This window comes from Lithobates pipiens, unplaced genomic scaffold, assembly GCF_037356315.1.
Source record: "Lithobates pipiens isolate NorthernLeopardFrog02 unplaced genomic scaffold, aLitPip1_a1.2 Scaffold_8, whole genome shotgun sequence".
Lineage (NCBI taxonomy): Eukaryota > Metazoa > Chordata > Amphibia > Anura > Ranidae > Lithobates > Lithobates pipiens.
Genome location: NW_027507903.1, coordinates 128,272,704 through 128,298,074, shown reverse-complemented (window position 1 = coordinate 128,298,074; position 25,371 = coordinate 128,272,704). Strand labels below are relative to the sequence as shown.

The window sequence follows — 25,371 nt, the reverse complement described above, 5'->3', positions numbered from 1 at the left end:
CCCTGTACAGCTTCTCAGCTATTCACTCTCTGGCCTCTGGTAAGAGAGTGAGTAACCAATAGCAATTACTTATTTACCCCTTTGGATAGGTCCCAGTGCATTTTGAGTTTGCCTCCACACTATCTGTCATAACCGCTTTAAGTTCATAATAGAATATATGGTTAAACTGTCTTCTTTTAGTTAAAAAAAGCAGTTGTACCCCAGTAAGCTAGATACTCTCTATGAAAAAAACTTTTTATCTGTGCTGAAACACTTACAACAGGATCTACAAAAATGGAATGTCCTGACACTATCTTGGTTTGGAAGGGCTTCCGCTCTGAAAATGACTGTTCTCCCCCGTATATTATATAAAATGAAAACTGTACCAATACGCCTACTGCCAAATTTCTTTGCAACTTACAAGAAGATGTGTAGAACTTTCCTTTGGAGATCATAACCGGTGCGTATCGGCTGGGCGAAACTAGTTTTAGTGCCCCTGGAAGACGTTACCTATAACGAAACGGCGTAGGGAGGAGCGACGTACTGACGTCACCGCGATCTACGCTGGACCCGGAAGCGACGGGCAGCGTTACTAAGCCGGCCGGCGAATTTGTTTGTTTTACAAAGCAAAGTTTTTTCTACTTGATGTAAGTGCAATCTTTTTTATTATATTAAATTTTGTGACTATATCACACTATGGCGATTCCTTTCGTTATTATATGTGCTGGGCAATGAGCGGTGTGGCCGTAGGATTTTTCTAACCATTGGAATAAGCGGTGTGGCCGTAGGATTCTTCTAACCATTTGAACCAAGCGCTTAAAGAGGATACACCCTCCATGCAGTCCTGACTCAGAGGAAGCGTTTTTGATTTGGCGATATCTGGTCTCTGAGATGGGATCAGTGTAGCTGGTAAGCGGCAGTAGTGTTGGTGGTGGAAGTCCTCTTTTTTCCTGCAAACTCTGATGACACTTTTCCTATATCGGTGTGGTGTGTTTAAAACACGTTGGAGATTACAAGCAAAACATTTTTTGTTGATGGGATGATGGACTAATATTTGAACATTAGTATATGCATTTCCCTGTCTGCACTTTGTTAATATTTTTTGATTTCATGCTTTATTTATTCACTCATTTACTTCACATAGCATTTATCGGATCAGTATAGCGCAGCTTATTTGGGAATAATTATTTGAATTGTGGGTATCTCACGGTTAAAGCTGCTGCTGCGTTTATAATTCACAATTTATTTTTTATTTTTTTTGTTTCATTACTTCACATTAAGTTTATAGGAACAGCGCTGTATTTTTTAGGTTTTTATTCTGAAACTAGTTTTACCCAAATCTAAAGGAGAAATTGGCCTCCCTGACATACTAAGGTACTATTGGGCAGTACATATGACTAGGGTTGTAGATTGGAGGATTAATGACCGTTACAAGGACTGGGTAAATCTTGAACGACTGATATCGAGGCTATAATCTTCGCTCACTCCCTTGGTTCTCCAAAATACCAACCAGTCCTCATCTACACACACACCCCCTTATTGGGGCGACTCTCCATGAATTCAATAGGTCCTGCAAAACACATGCGCTCTCAACCACGGAATGCTCGATTACACCTATAAGAGGTAACCCTGACTTTCCTCCAGGGCTAGCCAAGTCTTCCTTAGCACAGGAATCGGCATATGAAGAGATGTTTGCAAAACACTTCTTCCGCAGGGGCAAGTTTGTACGACAACAAGAGCTTAGCAGGAATATCTAATACAAAGTCCTTCCCCTTCTGGCCCTACACTCAATTGAAACACTTTTTAGATAACCCAGGGAGAAGGGAAGGATTCACAAGAACGCCCACAGTGTTTGAATCTCTATGCTCGAGCTCAGTTCCCCAGAATCATGTAATTTCTGCAGTTTATGCCTCCATGTTTGAAGAGACTTACTCTGTAATGTACTCGGGCCATGTATTCTGGGGATCTGCGTTGGGCGGGGAGATAGAAGACACGGACTGGGATCGCATTCACCTACTTATCCACAAGGGGTCTCTCAACGTAAATGTACAGGAGAATGGATATAAGGTTAAAACGAGATGGTATAAACCCCTGACCTGCTCCATAGGATTTTCCTGACAGTATCAGATCAATGTTGGAGATGTGAAAAGGAAACAGGCACCTTCCTCCATGCGTGGTGGACATGCTCTCTGATCCGACCATACTGGAGCAAGGTACATGAGGTGACAACTTCCATCTCTTCAATGCCCTTGGAATTTACACCAGCGCAATATCGCCTTCATTTATCTAATATCCCTCAAAAGACATACTTTAAATTGGCAGCCATGCACATGATTAACGCTGCCAGGATGTGCATTCCGGTACATTAGAAGTCTAAATTCCCACCTTCGATCAAAAACTGGGTACATCGTATCAAGCACATAGCGACAATGGAGGAGCTGATTCATTCCTCTCAAGATAGAATATCTAGCTTTTCAGCAATCTGGGAGCCATTGCTCACCTTTAAGAAATCGCAGCAATACCAAGCACTGATACAGAGTAACGATTGACTTCTGGCATTGAAGTATTGTCAACGTGATTGACACTCGGAAAACAGGTACCTGGTATCTCGGGTTTAACTTTAATTTAAATCGATGTTATTCGCAGAAGGAGAGGTTAGCTGGTGGCAATCTCCACTCCCTCTTTGCCCAGTAGTTCTTCTTCTTGCAACTTTTCTCCAATACTCAATTCCATCCCCCCCTTCCCGAACCCTGAGACCCCCCCTCCCCCCCTTAGTTTATTTTCTTTTCTCTCACCCCCATCCCCATTTTTTTTCCTCTCTCTCTCTTATTTTTATTTTACTTCTTTGTCCCTCCTTGACATCTCCTTGTTGTGCTACTATTCCCTACGGGAGCTATAACGCACTATAACAAATGAGTGGAAAGACGAAGGGAATCGCTAACACTGGCAGTTGTTATTTCCGTGACTCACGAACCAACTATACTTGGATTAGTTGTCGTGCTCCAGTATAATCGTGAGTCTCAATAGACCCTCAAACCAATACTTGATCACAAGGGGGGATATAATAGGTTCTATTTCCCTAGCAATAAGGTTGATGTAGAAGTGCACGTGATTCCCGGGGAATGACCTAGTCTTTATATAATGTTGAATATACCTATCTCTGTAAGCCCTTTACTCTTTACGGTTTGTTTGTCTTAATAGATTCTGCATTTGTACATGCCTACTCAATTACATGCCATGTTCACTGTTGAACAATGTTACTACTCTTTGTCTGTGCAACTTGATTTTGTGTATTGATAAAGCAGTATAATAACTATTTGGTTAAAAAAAAAAAAGCAGTTGTAAATGATAGTGGAACAGGGAAACTTCCCCTAAAATAATCACATTGTGTTGCTTTGCAGCCTGAAATAAAGACAGACAGAGTTTTGTTTTATCCAGCAACTTATAATTTATTATTATTTATTTTTATTTTATCTTATTATATATATAAGTGGCGGCACAGTGGTGTAGTGATTAGCACTCTCGCCTATTAGTAAAAAGGGCAGCTGGTTCAAATCCCAGCCACGGCACTATCTGCCTGGAGTTTGTACATTCTCCCTGTGCCTGCGTGAGTTTCCTCCCACACTCCAAAGGCATGCTGGTAGGTTAATTGGCTTCTGTCCAAAAATTGGCCCTAGTATATTAATGGGGACCTTGGATTGTGGGCTCCTTGAGAGTAGGAACCGATGTGAGTATGCAATGTACAGGGATAGTGACAATTGTAGACACTCACTCAGGTTGAACTGGATGGACTGGTGTCTTTATTCAACCTTACTAACTAACATCCAAGTGAAAGATATAACATATCAGAAAAAAATAAAAAATACAATAAAATTTCAAAAAGAGAATCACTGAGTTGGAAAAAGGATCACCCCCTTGTATCTGTATTTTTTGTAAATGCGTCTGTCACAGATGAATGCTCAGATGTCGTTTCTCCAGCTCCTCCACAGATTACGAATGTGAATACACCTATCATAGGTGGATGCTCAGATGCTGTTTCTCCAGCTCCTCTACTTCTCTCAATAGAATGGCAGGTTAATGGTCGCATAAAGAGGTAGAGAAATCTCCCTAGTGTAATTCAGTTTTATTGTTAAAAAGATTTAAAACATGCACATTTTCCATTTACAAGTTTCCTGTGCAAACAAGCATGTAACGCCGGTACAGAACCAGCAGAGTAGTGTGCGCACCAAACGCTGATCGTAACGTCACTGGAAGTTCCCACCTAATGCATTTCACAAAAGGGGATCATGGCACCTTATCACACATAAAAAGATTTGGAGCACCGATTGCACTTTGAGGCTGGGTTCACATATTGTATAAGCGAATTAGATGTGTTTTTCACCACATCCAATTCGTATAACATGTGAATATTACCGGCTTTTAAGGGAGCCAGTTCAAACATGTCCATGGAGGCTGCAGTGCGAATTTGAAAAGGGTCCTGTGCATTTTTGGGTCCAGTTTAGGTGCAAATTCAGGAAAAATTTTGGAGCTGAATCGCACGTGAATGGTGAGTTCAAACTTTGACGTTTTTTTGCACAACTGAATTCTATGAAATGATATTTTTTTTTTAAATGATTTATGGTGTATAGGTATGAATTGTATAATTTTAAGGGGACAGCGCTGTAGATCTGCATATACAGTATATCATTTAAAGGGACCACACATCTTTTTTTACCAGCAGAAACCCATACACTAGTTTGTAACACTTTATTGTTATTATTTTTTAATAGACACTTTTTTCTATTTTAGCACGGGCATACAAATTTTAGATCAAGTTGAGTACTGCTCACTTCTGCTTGCACTTCACAAACCTCTGGCTGCACTGCACAAACTGTTGGCTGCACTGGATCTCTAGGTTGACTGTGACCTGTTCCAGAGTTTCAAAGCTATGCACTGTCACAACTCTTCAGCACTGGGTCGTATACCGACTTAAACTCAATATCATCATTTGTCTGCTGCTGACATCCACCAGGCTCTTCCTAATGAGGGAAATACAGACTCAAACCACCACAGGACAGCTTGGGCTCTCTCCTACAACTGACCTTTTGCTCTCTGTCCAGTGAGCTTCTCCTAACCAAACTTGATCCTTGGATCTGGACTTGCAAATAGCCCCCCCAGCTAAGTCTAGTTGGGACCTTGGTGTCTTCTGGCTGGCTTCCCTGATTTCTGCCACGGGGGTGTGCAGAGCCTCTGCACAGGGGTCTACTCCTGCAGAACAGGACTCAGGAACACGGCCCCTTGCTGCTCAGGCCTCAGATTATTTATGGGCTATTTCACCACCTTTTGAGCTTACCTTCCCAGGGATTGACCGGAGTCCTATAAATATTCAGACTGCAGACTCTGTCCTTCCTCCCATGTTCCAGAATTCTCTAGAAGACAGGGGAAAGTAACAGAGCAGCAGTCTGGGAAACAGGCCTAAGCAATTCACCTCTGCTCCTCTGATTACATTGGAGCTAGCTAAATTTTACCCATCAGTTTACTGTAATCCAGAAGGGCGCTACACACAAATATGTTTTAGTCAAAAGCCTTTGGAGATCAACAACATACTCTGTAAGATTGGAGGCCTTCAGCTGCTGAGAAAAATAAAATTACATGCTGCCAAACAAAATCTCAAGTCCAGTATTTCCTTTAGGTGCAGTCGTAACCTAATAGAAAAATAGTAGGAGACATCCAGGCCATAGTTTTCTAGTTTCTGAAATCAACCTGGCTACTCAATTTTTACAGTTTCATAAAGTCTTTCTACGTTTCCACTCATTTGTGGACAGTAAGGGATGTAGAAAACTTGTTCTATTCCCAAAGCATTCAAAACTTGGAAGATCTCTCCCTTAAAGTGAGTTCCTTTGTCATTCTCTATAGTTTATGGTACCCTCGGTACCCATCCCTGGTTACCGAAAGTCCATTCCCAGATCTGTCTTGGGGCATATATTGGAGTAGCTCCAGACAACCTCTTTTTATATCATTGTCAATTAAGGATGATGGTTCTTGCCCCTACCCATGTGTAATTATCTCTATTGAGGGAAATGTTTTCTTTTTTTTTAATCATGGAAAAAGAGTGACTGGCAGACATAAAAGCTCGCCTTTTTTTCCAAAGTCTTGTTTCATCAGGAGTTGCCCCCGCTGTGGTCCACTTGTTCTTCTCGTTCTGGGGTACTTTTATTGAAATTGCATAGACCCTGCAAGTGTCCGGGGCTGTAATGTGGCATTCTTGGCCATCTAGTCTGCTTTCTGATTTCCGTCAGTCTTCGGCATGTTTGCTCTAGTGTGTGCTTTAATTTTTTTTAGGGCTACCTCAGAAAGATGTTGGAAGGCTGAAGACAGCCAATCAACTACCTTGGCATGCTTGATTGGTTTACCTGCTGAACTTAAAAAACTCGTAGCCCTCTGAATGGGAATAAAATCATGCACCACCTGCAAAGCACATCTGCTATCTCTGTTAGTATTTACTTTTTTTTTTTTTTCTCCTGCCTTCTCTAATACAGGTAGTAGGGTGGCTGAGTTCAACATTTTTATAGATATTTGGATGATAATGGAAGATAAACAAGCCCTATACATGGATGATGCATTATTATTTTTAGGTGATAAGAGACATGGAGGACCTCAGCTATTAGGAAAGATTAGAGGAACTGAATTTATTCACCCTTGAGAAGAGGAGATTAAGAGGGGATATGATCACCATGTATAAATATATAAGGGGTCCATATAGTGAACTTGATGTTGAATTATTCCCTTTACGGTCAACACTGAGTTCAAGGGGGCACTCTTTACGTCTAGAAGAAAAGACATTTAATCTCCAAATACAGAAAGGTTTCTTCACAGTAAGAGCTGTAAAAATGTGAAACAGACTCCCTCCAGAGGTGGTTCTGGCCAGCTCAGTAAATTGCTTTAAGAAAAGCCTGGATTCATTCCTAAATATACATGTACATAGTATAACTAGGTACTAACATTTATAGGTAAAGTTGATCCAGGGAAAATCTGATTGCCTCTCTGGGATCAGGAAGGAATTTTTTCCCCTGCTGTAGCAAGTTGGATCCTGCTTTTCTGCATTTTTTTCCGCCTTCCTCTGGATCAACTGTGGCTATAGGATTGGGTATATGGGTTAGTATGATCTCTTTTTCTTTTTTTTTATGGTTGAACTAGATGGACTTGTGTCTTTTTTTCAACCTGACTAACTATGTACTTTAATAAATCCCTCATGTCCCTTATTAGGACCTTTGGATCCTTCTCGGGATTTACGATTAATTGGGACAGGTCTGTGCTCCTCCCAAGAGATAAGCAGCAGGTGGGTCTCCCTCCCTGCGCGTGGCAAATAAAAGTTGTTTACTGACGCCTTCATGGCAGCACACACTGGGTTGTGACTCTGCCCCCACAACCTGACAGGATTGGATTAACTATAAATTTGAAGGGGAGACACCCTGCTGCATTCTCTTTTTTATCCTCACCTGACAGGTTGGACGGACAGAGTTTTCCTGTTTCAGATGAATAAGCCTCTACCGCATTGGCCCCAGCAGGTTCAAGCCTCTCCTGTTTGGAAGTCCCTCCTGTACAGTCTCTAAAGGAGCTTCTATGGAGGGAACCCCCGCTCTGGTGGTCTCAAGGGGCTACTGGATTTCTGGCATTACCAAAGCTTTAAAGAAGCTTTTTTACCTTTGCAGTGGACTCCCCTTCTTCTTTTGCCTATTAATTCCTCTTATTTAAATAATATCCATCTTTTATTCCTATAGTAAGTGGTGGTTTATATTCCCTTTTTTTCTCTAACTTTGGGATTGCTGTCTCTTGTAGTCCCCTGTCATGGCTGCCGTTTGTTTCTCCTTCAGTGGTGTTTTTTCTATGCTGTAATTCCAGCCTAGATGGCGCCGTTCGGCCACTCTGAGCACGTGCAGTGCTAGTGTTTTTTTCCCCCCTATGTTTTTAATGTGTGTTCCCTTATCCAAAATGGTGCCGGAACACTCGGGACGCTTCTGTGCATGCGCAGAGCGCCAATTAGCCGCCGCAAGGGCGCTATTTTCAAATACAGAGCTGTATTTCTCTGTGATTCTGCTGTGCAATCTGCAAAACTTAAGGAAGGTTGCTGCCTCTGCATGTAGATCACTCTGCAGTCTCCAGGTAAGTCCCTGTGGGACTCCTATATATATTATTATTGTTATTATATTGTTTCTTGCAGATAAACTTTGTTAATAAATAATATATATATTTATATTTATAGGTGAATTGTATGTGTATATGTGTGTATATATATATATGTACACATTATTTCTCTCTATATCTCAGACTGTCCTTCACCCCTTTTTTTCTATGGAGTGCACTGCCCACGCAGACCACCATCAGCAAGTTAGGTAAGAGGCTTTACCGGGCAAGGTAATTATTGAAGGGGAGAAAAAAAGAGTGCCAGACGTTAAATGCTGCATTTTTTTGGCAGCCCGTCTAGATCAAGAGGCGCAAGTTCCAGCCATGGGAGAAGGTCTAGCCATACGTCTAGCAGGATGTCCCGCAGGAGCCGCTCAAGATCTCCTTCATGGCACTGAAGACACAGCCACTCACAACATAGCTACTCACGCCACAGTCGATCAAGTCGCAGGAGATCTGCTTCCTCACAATGTCAAAGCCGCCACACCCAACCTGCAGCAAACGCTTGCTGGGTATGCGGCACTCCGGCACTGCCAGATAACTTGCCTGTCGCAGACGCAAGAATTGCTACAGACCTCATAAGAGAATCAGTGCGGGAGTCCATACTGGAAACAACAACACCAGCATTAGATAGAGCTGCTCCCAGTACTTCCAGCAGACCCCCATCTCACTCAGGCATCACAATCTTCCTCTGAAGATGAGGGTCAGGAGATGTCAGTGGGCTTTGATTTTTCCCTGGTGGAACCCTTTGCAAAGGGCGTTAAAGAAGCATTCGGCTGGCAAGATGATGCGGCGGAACCTCAGAAAATACGGAAATATTTTCCAAACCTAAAAAGAGATCCGTTATCCTTCCCATTTATAGAGGAGCTGGAGGATCTCATTAAAGACGAGTGGGAGAGATCTGACAAAAGATCTAGTCTTACAAACAGATTAGCCAAGATGTACCCTTTAAAAGAGTCAAAAGTGAAGCCTTTAATTAATGCTCCCATCGTCAATTCCTCATTAATGCGCCTCACCCGCCACGTCACACTACCAATCGAGGATGCTGTTTCCTTTCGGGATGTGCTCGACCGAAAGATGGACCTATAATTGAAGAAGGCATATTCCATGGCTGGTGGAGCATGTAGACCAGCAATTACCACAGCAGCAGTGGCCACAGCCATCTCAGGATTGGCATCTAAAATAGAAAAAGACCTACAGGATGGCATTGAAATGGGAAAGATTATTTCCTCTCTGCAAGAAGTCAAGTTAGCAGAGGCATCAGTAGATATTATAAGATCTTTAGCCAAGGCTATGCTGGCCTCCGTAACAGCGAGAAGAGCGCTATGGCTCAAACCGTGGATGGCCAATACAGCATCAAAAATAAATTGGTGCAGAATTCCATATGATGGCGCAAATCTGTTTCGGTGCCAAGTTAGACTCTGCCATATCCAAGGTAACAGGAGGGAAGTCAGGCCTGATCCCCTCCGACAGGAGACCCAAGACGCAGAAGGGACCTGTTTACAGACGTAATCTTCCGGACAAATATAGAGAGTCCAGGTCCTACTCTCCTGGTAGGGAATTTAGAAGGGACTGGAAAAACACAAAACCTTCTTTTCTAAGGATACAGAAATCTAAGGCCACCCCGGCAGGGGAACAGAAGGAACTTCACCAAGATCTAGTCAGACCATATAAAGGATTTATGGACATTGTCCACAATCCGATTCGGACACAGGTGGAAATTCAAAAACAGACTCCCACCAAATCATTTCCAGGCAACCAGAGTACCATCCTCAGTACCCCAAAGGATTCTGCTAGTAAAGTACGTAGCAGAATTGAAACAAAAGGGAGTGATCCTGGAGGTCCCATCATGCCAAAAGGGAAGAGGGTTCTACTCTTCCTTGTTTCTGCTAAAAGACAGGGGATTTGCGTCCTGTATTAGACCTCAAGATGCTCAACAAGGATATCAAAGTGGAGGCTTTCAAAATGGAAAACCTTCAATCCATACTTCTAGCAATAAATCTGGGTGATTGGATGCTTTCAATAGATTTATCGGACGCTTATCTGCATATACCAATTCATCCGGCCTTTCAAAAGTTTCTCCAGTTAGCCATAAACCAACATCATTTCCAATTCCAGTGCCTCCCATTCGGCATCTCTTCGGCACCCAGGACATTTACAAAAGTATTGTTACCGTTGGCTTTCCTCAGAGAAAAGGGATTACGCGTCCACCATTATCTGGACGACATCCTACTTTTAGCAAAGGATCAAGAGACGTTGATTCATCACCGAGAGATCCTCCTTACAACCCTCCAGAAGTTTGGGTGGATAATCAATTGGGAAAAGAGCTGTCTGCGACCCACACAAAATATGATCTTTTTAGGGGCAGATCTGAACACCAAAACAAACAAGATACAGCTCCCACAAGAGAAGATCCGACCTCTGATACAGAAAATGCAGAAGCTGCTATCAAGGAATCACTTACCAGCCAGAGCCTGTCTGAGTGTACTAGGGTCCATGTCCGCAACCATACCCATGGTGCGATGGGCACAGTGACACATGAGAACCTTACAGAACTCATTCCTCAGGCAGTGGAATGGAGTCTCAATGCGTCAGACCATCTTCATCTCCAGATCAGTGAAGCAATCGATATGGTGGTGGACGCGCCCGAGCAATCTCAGGAAATACAAACCGATAGTCCCTCCAGACCCGGAAGTAGTCACTTCGGATGCCTGCCAGAGCGGTTGGGGGGCCCACTATCAAGACCAGGCAGCCCAGGGCCAGTGGCATATTCAGGCTCAAGGTTTGGTCTCTAACATTTTAGAGCTCAGGGAAGCCGTTTATGCCTTTAAGGGCATTCGCACCATTTCTGACGGACAAGAATGTGCTCATTCGAATGGACAACCAAGTAGCAGTGTCTTATGTTCAGAAGCAAGGGGGTACCAGGAGTGCCACCTTGATGGAAGAAGTTCGGCTCATCTTGGAATGGGCTCAGATACATCTAACAAGTTTAAAAGCAGTGTATGTCCCAGCGGCACAGAACATACTACCTGACTGCCTGAGTCGAGAAACGCTATCCAACAACGAGTGGTGGTTGAACCCTCGGACTTTCTCCCTCCTTGCGGAAATCTGGGGAACGCCAGAAGTAGATTTAGCAGCCACTCCGATGAATACCGAGTGCCACAGATTCCTGTCAAGAGGTTCATTCCCATCGGTGGAGGGAGTGGACTGTCTAGTTCACCCATGGAACTTCAAGTTGGGGTATATATTCCCTCCAACTCCGTTAATTGTGAGGTTCCTATCCAGGCTTCGGATATCCTCGGTGACGGTATTTACGATTATTCCACTGTGGCCGAGGAGGCCGTGGTTCACGACACTCTTACAGCTCAGCCTTCAACCTCCAGTTCCTCTCCCAATAACTCCGGGTCTTCTGTCTCAAGGTCAATTTTTACATCCTGCATCAGAGAAATTGCACCTGATGGCCTGGAGATTGAGAGGGCTAGACTAAGAGCGCAAGGCTGTTCTCATGAAGTCAACCCTGATGCAAGCCAGGAAAGCCACTACCAATACCATCTATTCAAAGGTTTGGGGAAGATTCTGCTTCATGGCACAACAGAAAGGATGGAATTCCCTTTCTCCGGAACCCTCTCAGGTCCTGGAATTCCTCCAGTCGGGGGTCAACAAGGGTCTAAGCTTAAGTACCCCAAAGGTTCAGGTATCAGCTCTGTCAGCTAAAACAGATACTAAGTGGGCATTCCACCCATTGGTAATCCAATTTACAGAGCCTTACAGATCTAAACATTAAACCCCCCAGGAGGCCAGTCTTTGCATCATGGGATCTTTCAATAGTTCTCCATGCTCTCGCTTCTCCTCCGTTTGTTCCATTTTAAACTATCTCTTTATGGGACTTGACTTTAAAACTGTCTTTTCTCATTGTGATTACATCAGCTAGGAGAGTGTCAGAGATCCAAGCATTAAGTTAGTTCTCTTTCCTGACAAAGTAGTCCTCAGACCTTCCGAACACTTCATACCAAAAGTGACAACTTCCTTCCATTACAACCATCATCCTTCCATCCTTCACGGACGATCAGGGTAATCCTCATCCACTAGATGTCAAAACAACCATCATGAACTACTTAACTGCTACCACCTCTTTTAGGAAAACAAACTCTCTTTTGATCATTCCCCATGGAACCAGGCGTGGGCAAGCCGCTTCCTCATGCACTATTGCATCCTGGTTAGTCAGAACCATTAAAAAAGCTTACTCCACCCAGCATATGGCGATTCTTGAAGACATCAGGGCTCATTCAACTAGGGCAGTGGCTACCTCTTGGGCAGCGTTTTGCAGGGTCTCACCAGAGACAATATGCAGGGCAGCAACGTGGTCCTCCAGGAATACCTTTATTTCCCACTACAAGGTGGATTCTGCTCATTTATCCATGGCCGACTTTGGCAGATCCGTCATTAGAGCCAATTCTTCAGCATTATAAGGAATAATTATTATTTTACTTGCACCCACCCGACTGGCGAGTTATTTCCCAGTGTGTGCTGCCATGAAGGCGTCAGGAAAATGGAAAATTGCCTAAAGATGGTTGTGTATTGGCTGTCCCCTTGGCTAGACTTTATTTTTTAGCATCCAAGCTGCAACACTTTTTGGGCTGGGGAAATATGGACACCCACTATCTCATTAAAGCAGTGTTGTCCAGATCTACTATATATTACTTGTTAGCGCAATTGGAGGCAGGTGGGTTTAGGACTAGATGCCAATATCCTACTCTGCTCATGATGGTTAAGGTTTGGGATGAAATGCGCAGGATTTTGGGATATGTTGATATTTCTAGATTGCATCCAAATTGGGAGCGAGGAGGCTGGAGGAACTTGGAAAGCTGCAGGGATTTACCAGTTAGTATATTCGAGGTATGCTTTTTCTCTATCAATTATACTCTAAAAGATTTACAGGATGAATTTGGTATCCCTCATTCCAGCTTTTTTCAATACCTCCAGATTTTTCATACACTTTATATCCAGGCTAGTTCCATGGCCCTCACACAGATAAACACCCCATTAATTGAACAAATAGCTAATGTTACTGACAAAAAAGGTCTCATATCCTCGCCTCATATGGGCCAACGGTGCATCATCTTCACAGTACAGTGCAGGTTCATGGCAAAAGGGACTGATCATCATATATCCTAACATTAGATGGCAAGGAATGGCAGTCTATTTTGGAACAGGTCCCCCTTGTCTCCATCTCACCTACTCAGCGTTTGTTACAACTTTTTGTTATTCATTGGGTACATAGAACCCCCTCAAGTTGTTTAAGTGGCGCCTTAGAGAAAACCCAGATTGCCTGAAAAGTGGGGGTACTCCAGATGACCATCTGTATATGTTCTGGAGGTGCCCCAAGCTTGTACATTGCTGGAACAAAATTATTTTGGTCATTAATCAGGCTTTTCAGGTCTTCCTTCAAAATGACCCTCTGACCTGCATTCTGGGTTTTCTTGATGAAGAACTATTTATACCTCATGTCCAAATTCCTAAAATCCTGAGGTATTCCCCTTAAAGTGGTTGTAAACCCTTACAAACCACTTTGACCTACAGGCTTACCTGTAGGTCCAAGAAATATCTCCTAAACCTATGCGGTTTAGGAGATGTTTACCCGAAGACAGCCACCGCTGACTACAGTGCATGCGCCGTAGACAGCGACGCGCAGGCGCACTGGGCAGGCCGCAGATCACGGCGATATGCCGCGAGTGTCGGCTCCCCTGTGCATGTGCAGGAGTGACGTCATCGTGGCTCCGGGCGAATCACAGCGCCGGAGCAGCGAGATCCGGAAGTCGCTCTGGGATACATGGCAGCGGCGAAGAGGAAGACGGAGGACCGCTTCGGGGGCTTCGTTCTCAGGTAAGTTATTCAAAATGAGCTAGTATGCTATGCCTTTGCGTTACAGGGTGTGTTTTTTATTTTTTATTTTTTTTTCCCTTTACTTCCTCTTTAAATTTAATAAACCATGGGACCCCTGGTTACAGATACCAAGGTTACCTCCAATAACCCTTGTCTCTATGCAAATTCCGCAAGGCCTATAATGGTATTTAAGGCATACTTATGTAGACAAATCTAAGATACAGAATTAGTTGGCATGTCCGGATTGTGAAGGAGGGCTACATTTATTGATTCTTGCTGTATACCTTGCTATTAGCAGTAAGAACACTATGGGGGTTATTTACGAAAGGCAAATCCACTTTGCACTGCAAGTGCACTTGGAAGTGCAGTCGCTCTAAATCTAAGGGGTAGATCTGAAATGAGTGGAAGCTCTGCTGATTTTATCATCCAATCATGTGCAAGCTAAAATGCTGTTTTTTATTTTCCTTGCATGTTCCCCTCGGATCTACAGCGACTTTACTTCCAAGTGCACTTTAAGTGCACTTTCAAGTGCACTTGCAGTGCAAAGTTGATTTCCCTTTAGTAAATAACCCCTTTTGTCCTACATATATAATGTGTACATTACTCATACCTGATGGACATTGACATTAATGTTAACATGTTTCATTGACTCATCTTACTGTTCCACTCACCTAAGTATGCAAACAGTTGGAAACTTGTGCTCTTTTGTTTTAAAATGTCAAATGTTTTGTTTGGTTGTTTGTATCTATGTAAAAACTGCAAAACCCTTTAATCAAAAATAATTGAAAAACAGCGCATATTCATATTGTGAACCTGCCCCGGACCAATGTTTTTGTTGGGGCTCTCTGCAAAAATTTCAGAATGGAATGCAGGGACATTACTGTTTAAATAATGGTCCAAACTAATGTCTGCAAATTTGTCTAGTAGCACTTTGCATGCAGCTACTGGTCTGATACAGCTAGGTAAATTCTTGATTAGTGGGTTCAGATGGCATGAAATATATCTCAGTGGCTTGTTTTTTCCTACCATGTTCTTGTGTAAGAGCTCCAGCTGCATGTTTTATGGCAGAAAAGAGTAAAGGATTTCCCATGGTCTGGTAGGGTCAACGCAGGGACAGTGGTGAAGGCTTGTATCAGCATCTGTCTTTTATTTTTTATTTTTATTTTTTATTTTGATATAGTATAAATTACCTTTACTCTGTCATCAGTAAGGTATTGTGCACCTTGTGAATGCAGGTAGATTCAACTATTTCCCTGATATCACAACATAATAATATAACAACGCTATGTGGTCATTCTGAGTCGTCCATTGATCCAAAATTTCCTTGAGCTTACCACTGTGACAGTGACATGATACTAGATGACATGTGACATGTTCTTCTAAACTACTGGGATGAACCCGCAGAAATGGCCTATTAGTAAACTTTGCTTTTTATCCTGTACCTACAGGTTAGCCAATAAAAAGGCTCAGTTGTAACCAGCAGAAATTGGGGAGTGTGTACAGGTTTCTCTATCCATTGAGAGCGAGGTGCCATGGCTGTGACTACTCCATGCATGTGCAGGAGCCAATGTGGCTCAGCCATGCATGCTAGCAAATTATGACATGAACCTTTTTTTTTAAATGCGATTTACTATCATTCTTACATGCTGTGTGTGATCAAATTTTAAAGATTGCCAGTTAAACCCATTTTATATTTACTTTCTAGGTTCGCTTCCAGCGCTGGCAGAAATTTATTGAGAGTATTACACAATGGCTTGCAGCAAGGGGATGCCAGCCAGTCTGCCCTCCTACTTTACTGACTGCTGTGGAATATCTGCACAACATCTCTGAGGTATTTAGAATTATGACAGCAGGGGACATAAAATGTTATAACTAATATATCACCTACAGAAAATACTCGTTTCTTGTTTTGTTAAATATTTGTTAAAATATAGATTATGGTTGCCATATGTACTAATGTCATCAGTGTCAAGGGTTGTTAGATACTACTACTACTACTAAATGTGTATATAACCAGCAGAAATGTGGGAGTGTGTACAGGTTTCTCTATTATCACATTATAACTAAGGGGAGCTTCAGATGGTGTTCTTTCCGTAACACGTACCTACCTTATAGGGAAACGCTACAGGTTGTGAGTCAATATTTTTTTTTTTCCAAGTTTATATATTTTTAACTGTTGTTTTATATCTACACCCATGTCACATGACAGCAGTCAAGCAATCAGTCCTTTTAACATGACTATTCATTATGTGAATGCTGCAGAGTGAGGAAGCAAGATGAGCGTTAGGTTTTCCCCTATAACTAGAAAACTCACTTCTAAAGGTCCCTCCCATGAGGTGAATTGGCTTTTTGCCCTGTATCTCCCATGTACAGGTACAATATAATGAAATTTCAGGCTTTGATAACTCACATTTGTTTAGAAGTCTTGTTATATAGCAGCAAGGGGATGAAGTTTGGGGGCTTGAGGGAGCGAATAGATGGTGCTAAATCCCATGTGGTGTCCTTATTACTATCCAATAGAGTGGTGGTGTTGTTAATATACAATCTCAGGCCACTGGGCTGGTTGCTTCTGCACACTGAGCAACTCACATAAATTAAATTTATGTGCCTGGGACAAAAGCCTCATGAATCGGTAGTCTAGCTCAGTAGACACTGCCCATTTGTACTTGAGATAAAAAGAAAAGGTGTGAGACGTCTGTGCCAAACAGAGATCACAGATAAAGGGCATTTGGAAAACACTGGGGAGAAATAGAAAGAGGCATCAAAGAACAGAACACAAATATGAAAAGAGCATATCGGACACAGAAGTATTAAGAAAAGAACTAGAGAAATATTCAGATTACACTTAATAGGAGGATTAGGGGGTGCAGAGAAGGAAAGTAGGGGCAATAAGAATGGCAGAGGAAACATTCTAAGGGATGGAGGAGAGAACAAAAACAAAGATGGAGTACACTAAATTGGAGTGTGGTAAAAAAATCAACTTGGGGAACAATGGCTGCAGAGCAGAGTAATGTATATTAGAGGAGTCACAGTTGAGGGGATTGCAATTTTTAGGATAAAAGTTGATGAAGGCTGTTTTAAGAACAATATATGTTTTTAAATTGCTGAGTTGTGGCTTGATCTATGTTCTCTTTTTTTTAACAGTTGTTGTACTTGCCTCAGTACAGTCCTTCAAGAATAATCTCATCAGTCTGTTGTGACTTTACCTCTCCAGTGCCATCAGGTGTTATTATCTTGGACATGAACTGGCTCCTACAGAAAATCTTTGCTAGATTTGGCAATTTTGCATTGAGCCCAGCATCCGGAACAAACAAACAGTTATGGAGTTTTGAGGAGGTGGTTGGAGCCCTTAGCTTGAATGATGGCGAAGGAGATGCTGAGGCCGCTTTGGAGTTGCTGGAGACATTAGAACTTATTTTAAAAACAACAGAAGGGGATTATGTTGTGCCAGCTTGGTTGAAAAGAGGGGGACTTCAGAGACGAAGGTGGGAAAATCTGCGAGGGGTAGTATATCGCTGGAAAAATGACAGCAGGATATTTTTTAGTCATTACTTTGTTGGCAGACTTCAGATTCAACTTATTCGCATATTTGGAAAAGACAATTGCAAACTGTGGAAGGAAGGAGCGCTGTTATTCACAGAGGCTCAGGTTAGAATTGAGGTCTCAGAAGACAAGAGATCTTTATACCTAATTGCATGCTGGGGAGACAAAGACAAAGACGGTGACTGTTACAATCTCTTGGTGAAGATAGAAAAAGAAGTTGAGACTCTTCTTAGGAATGGGTGGGATCAAAGCTACGAAAAATTGTACCTTTGTCCTATCGAGCTACGTGATGTAACTGAGGTATCATGTATAAATTGTGACAAGGAACAACAACTATCAATGCAATCTGGCATAACTAGAGAAATCAAAGGATATAGCTTTGAGGATATCCTGAATGCTGAAATAAACAATGGTTCCCTTTGTGGTAGTTATATTCGAACATGGGAAGTCTTGTTTCCACAGCATGACACAAGAATTTTACGTCATCTTGGATGGAATTGCTACACACGTTTTATTGAAGGTTCAACATTAAAAAAACTTTGCCATCTGCTGGATGAGATGCATCCAACTGGACAAGATTGGCGATGGTTCGCAGAATTGCTTGGGAAAGCAACCATCAGTATTGTCAAACAAATTGAGGAAGAAGCTACAAAAAAGGGATTATCACCAACAAGCCTTGTCTTAAATCAGTATCCTGTGACTATTTTACAGCTAAAGGAGTCTTTAAGTGTAATGAAGAGAGAAGACTGCCTACCTGAGATTGAAAAAATGATGGCAGGTTTCAACTCCACTTAGTTCCAGCTAAGATCTCTTTTGTATGTTTATTGAGGAGATTTTTCCTCAATGGGTATGGTTACTGGGACAGAAAATAAGCAGACTCTCTCCAGAAATGGGAGGGTTTAGAACCTCTGTAATGTTCTTATTGGTTTGAGCTTTGGTGAGCTTCTTCTCTGTTCCTATGCTTTCTTTAACAAAAAACTCTGGGGAAATTTTCCGAATATAGCTGCCAGGAATAACAACCCAACTGGTTCTAACCCTCTGTTTGTTACTTAGACCAAGAAAAAACACGTTGACTGGCATTAAGCTGTAAAAAATTAATACAGAGTTTTAAGTTATGATTCTTCATGGCCTAAAGTAAATCTGTGACACATTTAGCCAATTCCCTCCCTACCATATGATGAAATCATTTGTAAGTAGAAATTACGTTTAGTAAAAGAGGAACTTCACACTCCCCAATTCCTAGGGTTAAATTAACTTCTAACGCCCCTTTACCCTTTGCACTGGGGATTCTTGCAACTAACCCCGGATGATGATAGAAAATAAAGGGAATCCTGGCCACAGAATTGTTTTCTTTTGGTTTATGTCACTGCGTGCAATATATTTTAAGGTATAATACTTAATATTTTACTGGTTACATCATGTACTGCTTCTCACATTTCATTTTAAGCTAATGTTTACTGAAAATAAATATCACTTTTTTTAAGGTATTACAACGTACCTATGTAGCATACATTTGCATGGCATAAAATATGTACACATACTGTATGCTTAAAGTGATATTAAAGGCAAGTTCTTTGTTTTTTTTTTAACAATAAACATGTCATACTTACCTGCTCTGTGCAGTGGTTTTACACAGAGCAGCCCCAACACTCCTCTTCTCAGGTCCTCCCACCGGCATTCCTTGCCCCTCTCTCCTGCCAAGTGCCCCCAACAGCTTTCTCCGGGGGCACACAAGCAGGCTCGCCCCACACCCTTTCTCTCCTCATTGGTTCACTGACTGAAATCTCAGCCAATTAGGAGGGAGAATCCCTGGAGAACTGAGGCTCTCGTTCACATCGCTGGATAGCAATGGGACTCAGGTAAGTATTAGAGAAGGCTGCTGCACACAGAAGGTTTTTACCTCCATTTTTACCTCCATGCATAGAATGCATGAAGGTAAAAAACCTTGAGCCTTTAGAACCACTTACATTTGTCTATAAAAAGTCTAATGCAAAAAGAAAACACATTATGATTATTGCATTGCCTAATAGGGTAAAATAATTCAGGCTTTTTTCCACCCTCTGAAAAGGCTTGTTTAATATTTACCCCTTGCATTGCAGTACAGTGATATCTATTTCTGTTCCATGAACCACTTTCCAGCACACAATTACATGCACAAGGGCATGTTAACTTGACATGGACCTCAATGCTACAGAGCAATGCTAGCCACTTTTCATGACAAATAGAGAATTGAATCTCCCTAATAAGGGCACAGACAGCAAGAAAAACAGGAATTTTAATCCCTTTCCACTCTATCCAAATATAAAAATAAAGCTTTTCCTTTATTTATACTTTAAGGATAGCTTTGGAATTTTTTTTTCACTAAACTGTCCTCCAGCTAAACTTATTTTTTTTCTTTAATATTACATTGTACACAAAGAACTAAGTACATGGTTGTAGATAAAAAGTTATTCTTAAAATGGCTTGTAATTGATAATAGATTGAAATGCCCCTTTATTATTTAATGCAGTTGAAAGACAATGGCCCTCATTCAAACATTTAGGCCTCATGCACACTGGTTTATTGTAAACGCTGTTTCTCCTGACAGAAGAAAATCAGCGTTAAAACTCACCTATGTTGCATTTTGTTTTCAAAACAGTTTAGGAGAGTTTAGCAGCAGTTGAGGTTTGGACAATTATTTATTTAATTGGTCAGATTTGTTTGATGGCTATTGAAAAGAATATTACGCTGAAGTGCTAAATGCACCTAGCTCTTAGGCGCATGTAGATGTGTTTAATCACATTTGGCGGTTTTTGTACCTAAAAGCTCCTCTTCTGAATGCAATTTTTTTTCGTTAAGGAGAAGGAACTTTGACTGCCTCTAAACTCTGCTGCTCCTAAACACTGGTAAAAACCTATGTGTGCATGGTTTTTATTGAGTTGAGTTCAGTGGCTTTGGCAAAAAAATGCAAAAAGCTCCTAAACATGAGTTTAGGAGCAGCATTGTGCATGAAGCCTTAGGCCGCGTACACACGGGCGGATTGTCTGCCCAACTAAGTTCGTCAGACAATCCGACAGACAGTCCGTCCAACTTTTGAATGAACGGACTTGACCACACACGATGAACAGACAGTCCGCTGAAAGCTTACGCGATGACGTGTACAGCACGTACGACGGGACTAGAAATACGACGTCCAATACACTGCAATGCAACCTACGGCGTGTAAATCCTTTCTGAGCATGCGCCATACTTAGTCCGTCCAACTTGCCTACACACGAGCGGACTGTCCGCTGAAACCAAGTTTGGACGGACAAAATTACAGAAATTCCGAAAGACTTAGTCCGTCAGACTGTCCGCTGAAAAAGTCCGCTGAAGCCCACACACGAGCGGATTGTCCGGTGAAACACAACAACCCGCCCGTGTGTACGCGGCCTTAGAGGTATATTTATAAAGCAGTAAATGTAACGTTCACAGAATGTTCACTGCAGGTAATTCAAATAAGACACATGCACAAGGCAGATACACCTACAGTGAATGTTTGGTGAATGTCACATTCACTGCTTTATAAATACACCACATAGTCTTAAGATGCTTCATTGTAGACTAAGTTGTAATACTGTAGTAATATTCTTCTTAGTGTTCTTGAATATTTAGAGAAAAAAGCTGCATTTTGGATCCTTCATTTTGGGAATCCAAAACCCTCTGAATGATTACGGTCAACTGCACTTGGGGTTATAGTCACGTACAGTATTTAATCAAAAGTAATTCAACTGAATACATCAACAACAGTTTTCTTTGCTTGTCCTCCCACTTTATCTGCCCTTCGGAGATTCTAATGCCGCGTACACACGATCAGAATTTTGGTCGGAAAAAGATCTGGTGGTTTTCCCGATGGAATTCCAATGGAATTTCGCTCAAGCGGTCTTTCATACACACGGTCACACCAAATTCCGACTGTCAAGAATGCGGTGACGTACAACACGTACAACGGGTCTAGAAAAAGGAAGTTCAATAGCCAGTAGCCAATAGTTTCCATCTTGTAGATGAATCTGAGCATGTGTGAGTTTTTGCGTGTCAGACCGAAAGATTGAGAACATAAGCATACACACGATCGCATTTTCCAATCAAAAGCTCTCATCGGTCTTTTGCTGGCCGAATTTCCGATCATGTGTAGGGGGCTTAAGACATTGCCAAGCCAGCTGAGCCATAGCATCCTGTTCTGGACATGTCCAAAGGTTTTTGCCAGTTCTGAAACACCCAAACCATATAATCTATTAAAATTAACCACTGGCCGCCCGTCCTATAACAAATTGACGGGGGCAAAGTGGTTTCATAATCCTGATCGGACGTCATATGACGTGATCAGGATTATGAGCCGCTGCGTGCCCCCGGGGGCGCGCATCGCTGCGATCGTTGTTGCGGGGTGTCAGTCTGACACCCTGCAACTACGATCTCGGTAAAGAGTCTCCGACGGAGACTCTTTACCACGTGATTAGCCGTGTCCAATCACGGCTGATCACAGTGTAAATAGGAAAAGCCGGTGATCGGCTTTTCCTCACTCGCGTCTGTCAGACGCGAGTAGAGGAGAGCCGATCGGCTGCTCCTCTGACAGGGGGGGTCTGTGCTGATCGATTATCAGCACAGCCCCCCCGAGGATGCCCACACTGGACCACCAGGGACGCCACCAGACCACCAGGCATGCCCAGGACAAGGTATGCCACCCTAGACCACCAGGGACCTGGAATCAGTGCCACAATGGATGGCAATCAGTGCCCATAATGGATGCCAATCAGTGCCCACAATGGGCATCACTGATTGGCATGCATTATTGTTTGGCACTGATTGGCATCCATTAGTACAGTATATTATAATACAATGCCGCCTATCAGTTCCCATCTGTGCCGCCTATCAGTGCCCATCCATGCCCACCTGTGCTGCCTACCCATGCCCACCTGTGCCGCCTACCCATGCCCACCTGTGCCGACTAACCCATGCCCACCTGTGCCGACTAACCCATACCCATCCATTCCAATCCGTGCCAGCTATCAGTGCCAATTTGTGCCACCTATCAGTGCCCATCCGTGTCGCCCATCAGTGCCACCCATCAGTGCCGCCTATGAGTGCCACATATCAGTGTCCATCAATGCCACCTCATCAGTGCCACTTCATTGGTGCCATCTCATTGGTGCCCATCAGTGCCGCCTTATCATTGCCCATCAGTGTAACCCCATCAGTACCCATCAGTGAAGGAGAAAACTTACTTATTTGCAAAGTTTTGAAACTGAAACAAAAAAAAACATTTTTTTTTCAAAATTTTCAGTATTTTTTTATTTGTTTAGCAAAAAATAAAAACCGCAGAGGTGATCAAATACCACCAAAAGAAATCTCTATTTGTGGGAAAAAAATGATAAAAATTTCATTTGGGTACAATGTTGTATGACCGCGCAATTGTCATTCAAAATGCGACAGAGCTGAAAGCTCAAAATTGGTCTGGGCAGGAAGGTGTTTAAGTGCCCGGTATTGAAGTGGTTAAGGAACTTCAGATCTACTTTAGGAATCCCTGTAAGCAATATTCTATTAGATAGAGGTTTTTTTAAATTCTCTATTTTTGTAATTTTTAACGCATGAAAGGGAAGTGGAAGATACAACAGTAACTGGTATTTCCTCTTGTATTAAAAGTTTGTAAATTCACTCATGAATACACTTGAGCAAGATGTACAACTCAGAGTGAACGTAACATGTATTTTATGAATAATATTTTTTGTAAAATTTCTAAGAATTCCATTAAAATAAACTTTTTGTAAAATTCTGCTCAGATGGTGCGTATTATTTAAAGGAGCCTAATTAAGAGAATTTTTGCAGCCATGTATTATGGGATCTATAAACCAAAAAAAACAAACTTAGTGTACCCAGCCTGGGAAAGCAGCACACGAAATGCCCAAATACAGGATCAAAACATAATAATAAACTAAAAATAGGTGTGCTATGCCTTTAAAATAATATTCAATGGAGCAAAGACAGCTAAATGTCAGAATAAGCACAATACATATGCAAATATAAATAATTAATAGTTAATTCAAAGAATAAACAAAACAATGCAGATATATTAAAATGTGTGCAGAGCTAACCCTGCAAGGGAGCACTGATAATAACTGTTTTTTCCCTAATAAATAGAGGATGCTTGTTCCTGCAAGCAGCTGTTCATACACACGGCTCAATACCTCAGCCTAGGGGATGGCTTTTTGATATTTATTGCTTGAAGAACTGTCAACAGGAGGGGGGTTAGGACGTGGGATACTCTAAAATACTGTACAGTAGGGATGAGCCCGATGTTTGAGCCAAATGTAAGTTCAACTCAAACATCGGGTGTTTGCCCATTCGCCGAATTTGGAACATTATGGGGAATTAGTAGCAAATTCGAGCACTGCAGAATGCCCATAAGGCACTGTGAGTGGTATAGGACACACCCCATGCCATGACCCCTTAAAGGAGAATTATATAAAAAGAATGATTCAAAAAAATTTTTTTGTAATCATTAGTATTCCTTTAGACCCCTTTCACACTGAGGCGTTTTGCAGGAGCTATAGTGTTAAAAATAGCACTTGCAAACCGCCCTAAAACAGCTGCTCAATTCACTCCAGCGGTGCGCTGGCAGGACATCAGAAAAAGTCTGCCTGTTTCTTTGGAGTGGTGAAGGAGCGGTGAACTCGCCACTCCTCCACTGCTGCTCCCCATTGAAATCAACGGGGCAGCGCTGCTATACCGCTGGCAAAACGCTGCTGTGTCGGCATTTTGTGGGCAAATTTAACCCCTTTTTGGCTGCCGTTAAAACCGCCCCGCTAGCAGCCGAATAGCGCAGCTAAAACAATGGTAAAGCAGTGCCACTTTACCGCTGACGCCCTAGGCGGCACAGTGTGAAAGGGTTCTAATACTGGCTTTTGAAATGTACAAATGCAGCCATTTAGAAACTGGATGAAAGGTTTAGCACTGGGAAACACTTTTTTAAAGATAAAAAGTACTTTTTTTTTATACAACTATATAGATCAGACCGAAATGAAGGACAAATAATGATGAAAGAGGGACAGAGGGACTTTGTTCCAAATTGGGGACAGTCCCTTGAAATCAGGGACAATTGGGAGCTATGCAACTGCACCAAAGTAGCACTAGACTTTTTTTGAACAACGTTTTATGCTGTGCTATATTGATGTGAATGGGCACCATTGAAAACATTCCATTGTCATACTATTCTGTGTGACTCAATTCGCATCTAGTGTGATCCAGGCCTATGTCTCACGCTGTATACAGGAGAAAATATTACTTTCTGCTTTGATCTCTTTGCTTCATTCAATTTCTAAAGTGTTTCTTCCAATTCATCCTATTTTGACTGACTGACTCAGGTGCATGCACACATTTTCCAGGTTTGCACTTGATAGTAATAATGTTGTTACTATCCTTTTTTTTTAAAAGCAATTATTAAATACACCATTATTTAGATCACAAAGCAGTTAATTGCCAGTATCCTTTTACTCTGGCAGGATTATGTCTAGAGGAACTGGGATGACCAGGAATGTAATTACATTGTACTAGTCTGGCAGTTTGTTCACATTTCCTAGTTTTAAATGTTAAACCAAATTTATGTTCACTAAGACAGCGTATGGTGGTGCAATACTACAGTTTTATCATGAAAAAGCATTTAACTTACTACATTGTATCAGTTAATATTCTATTTTAGGCTTTAAAATTAATAACTGGAGTGTTGGTAATGGGAACGCTGAGCGGCTGGAAATAAAGACTAATGTATTACGCTAAGGAGATTACAACAAG

At 42.0% G+C, this 25,371-nt stretch overlaps 1 protein-coding gene across 1 annotated transcript in view; it reads left to right on the top strand.

Moving 5' to 3' along the window:
• Positions 1-23,362, top strand: part of LOC143963745 (death-associated protein kinase 1-like) — a 102,746-nt gene extending 79,384 nt beyond the window's left edge. Inside the window, exons 16-17 of the mRNA XM_077473470.1 lie at positions 15,731-15,856; positions 17,170-23,362. Coding sequence (XP_077329596.1) covers positions 15,731-15,856; positions 17,170-18,363 — 1,320 coding nt within the window. The 3' untranslated portion in view covers positions 18,364-23,362. The remainder of the gene's footprint in view (positions 1-15,730; positions 15,857-17,169) is intronic.
• The last annotated feature ends 2,009 nt before the right edge of the window (positions 23,363-25,371 follow it).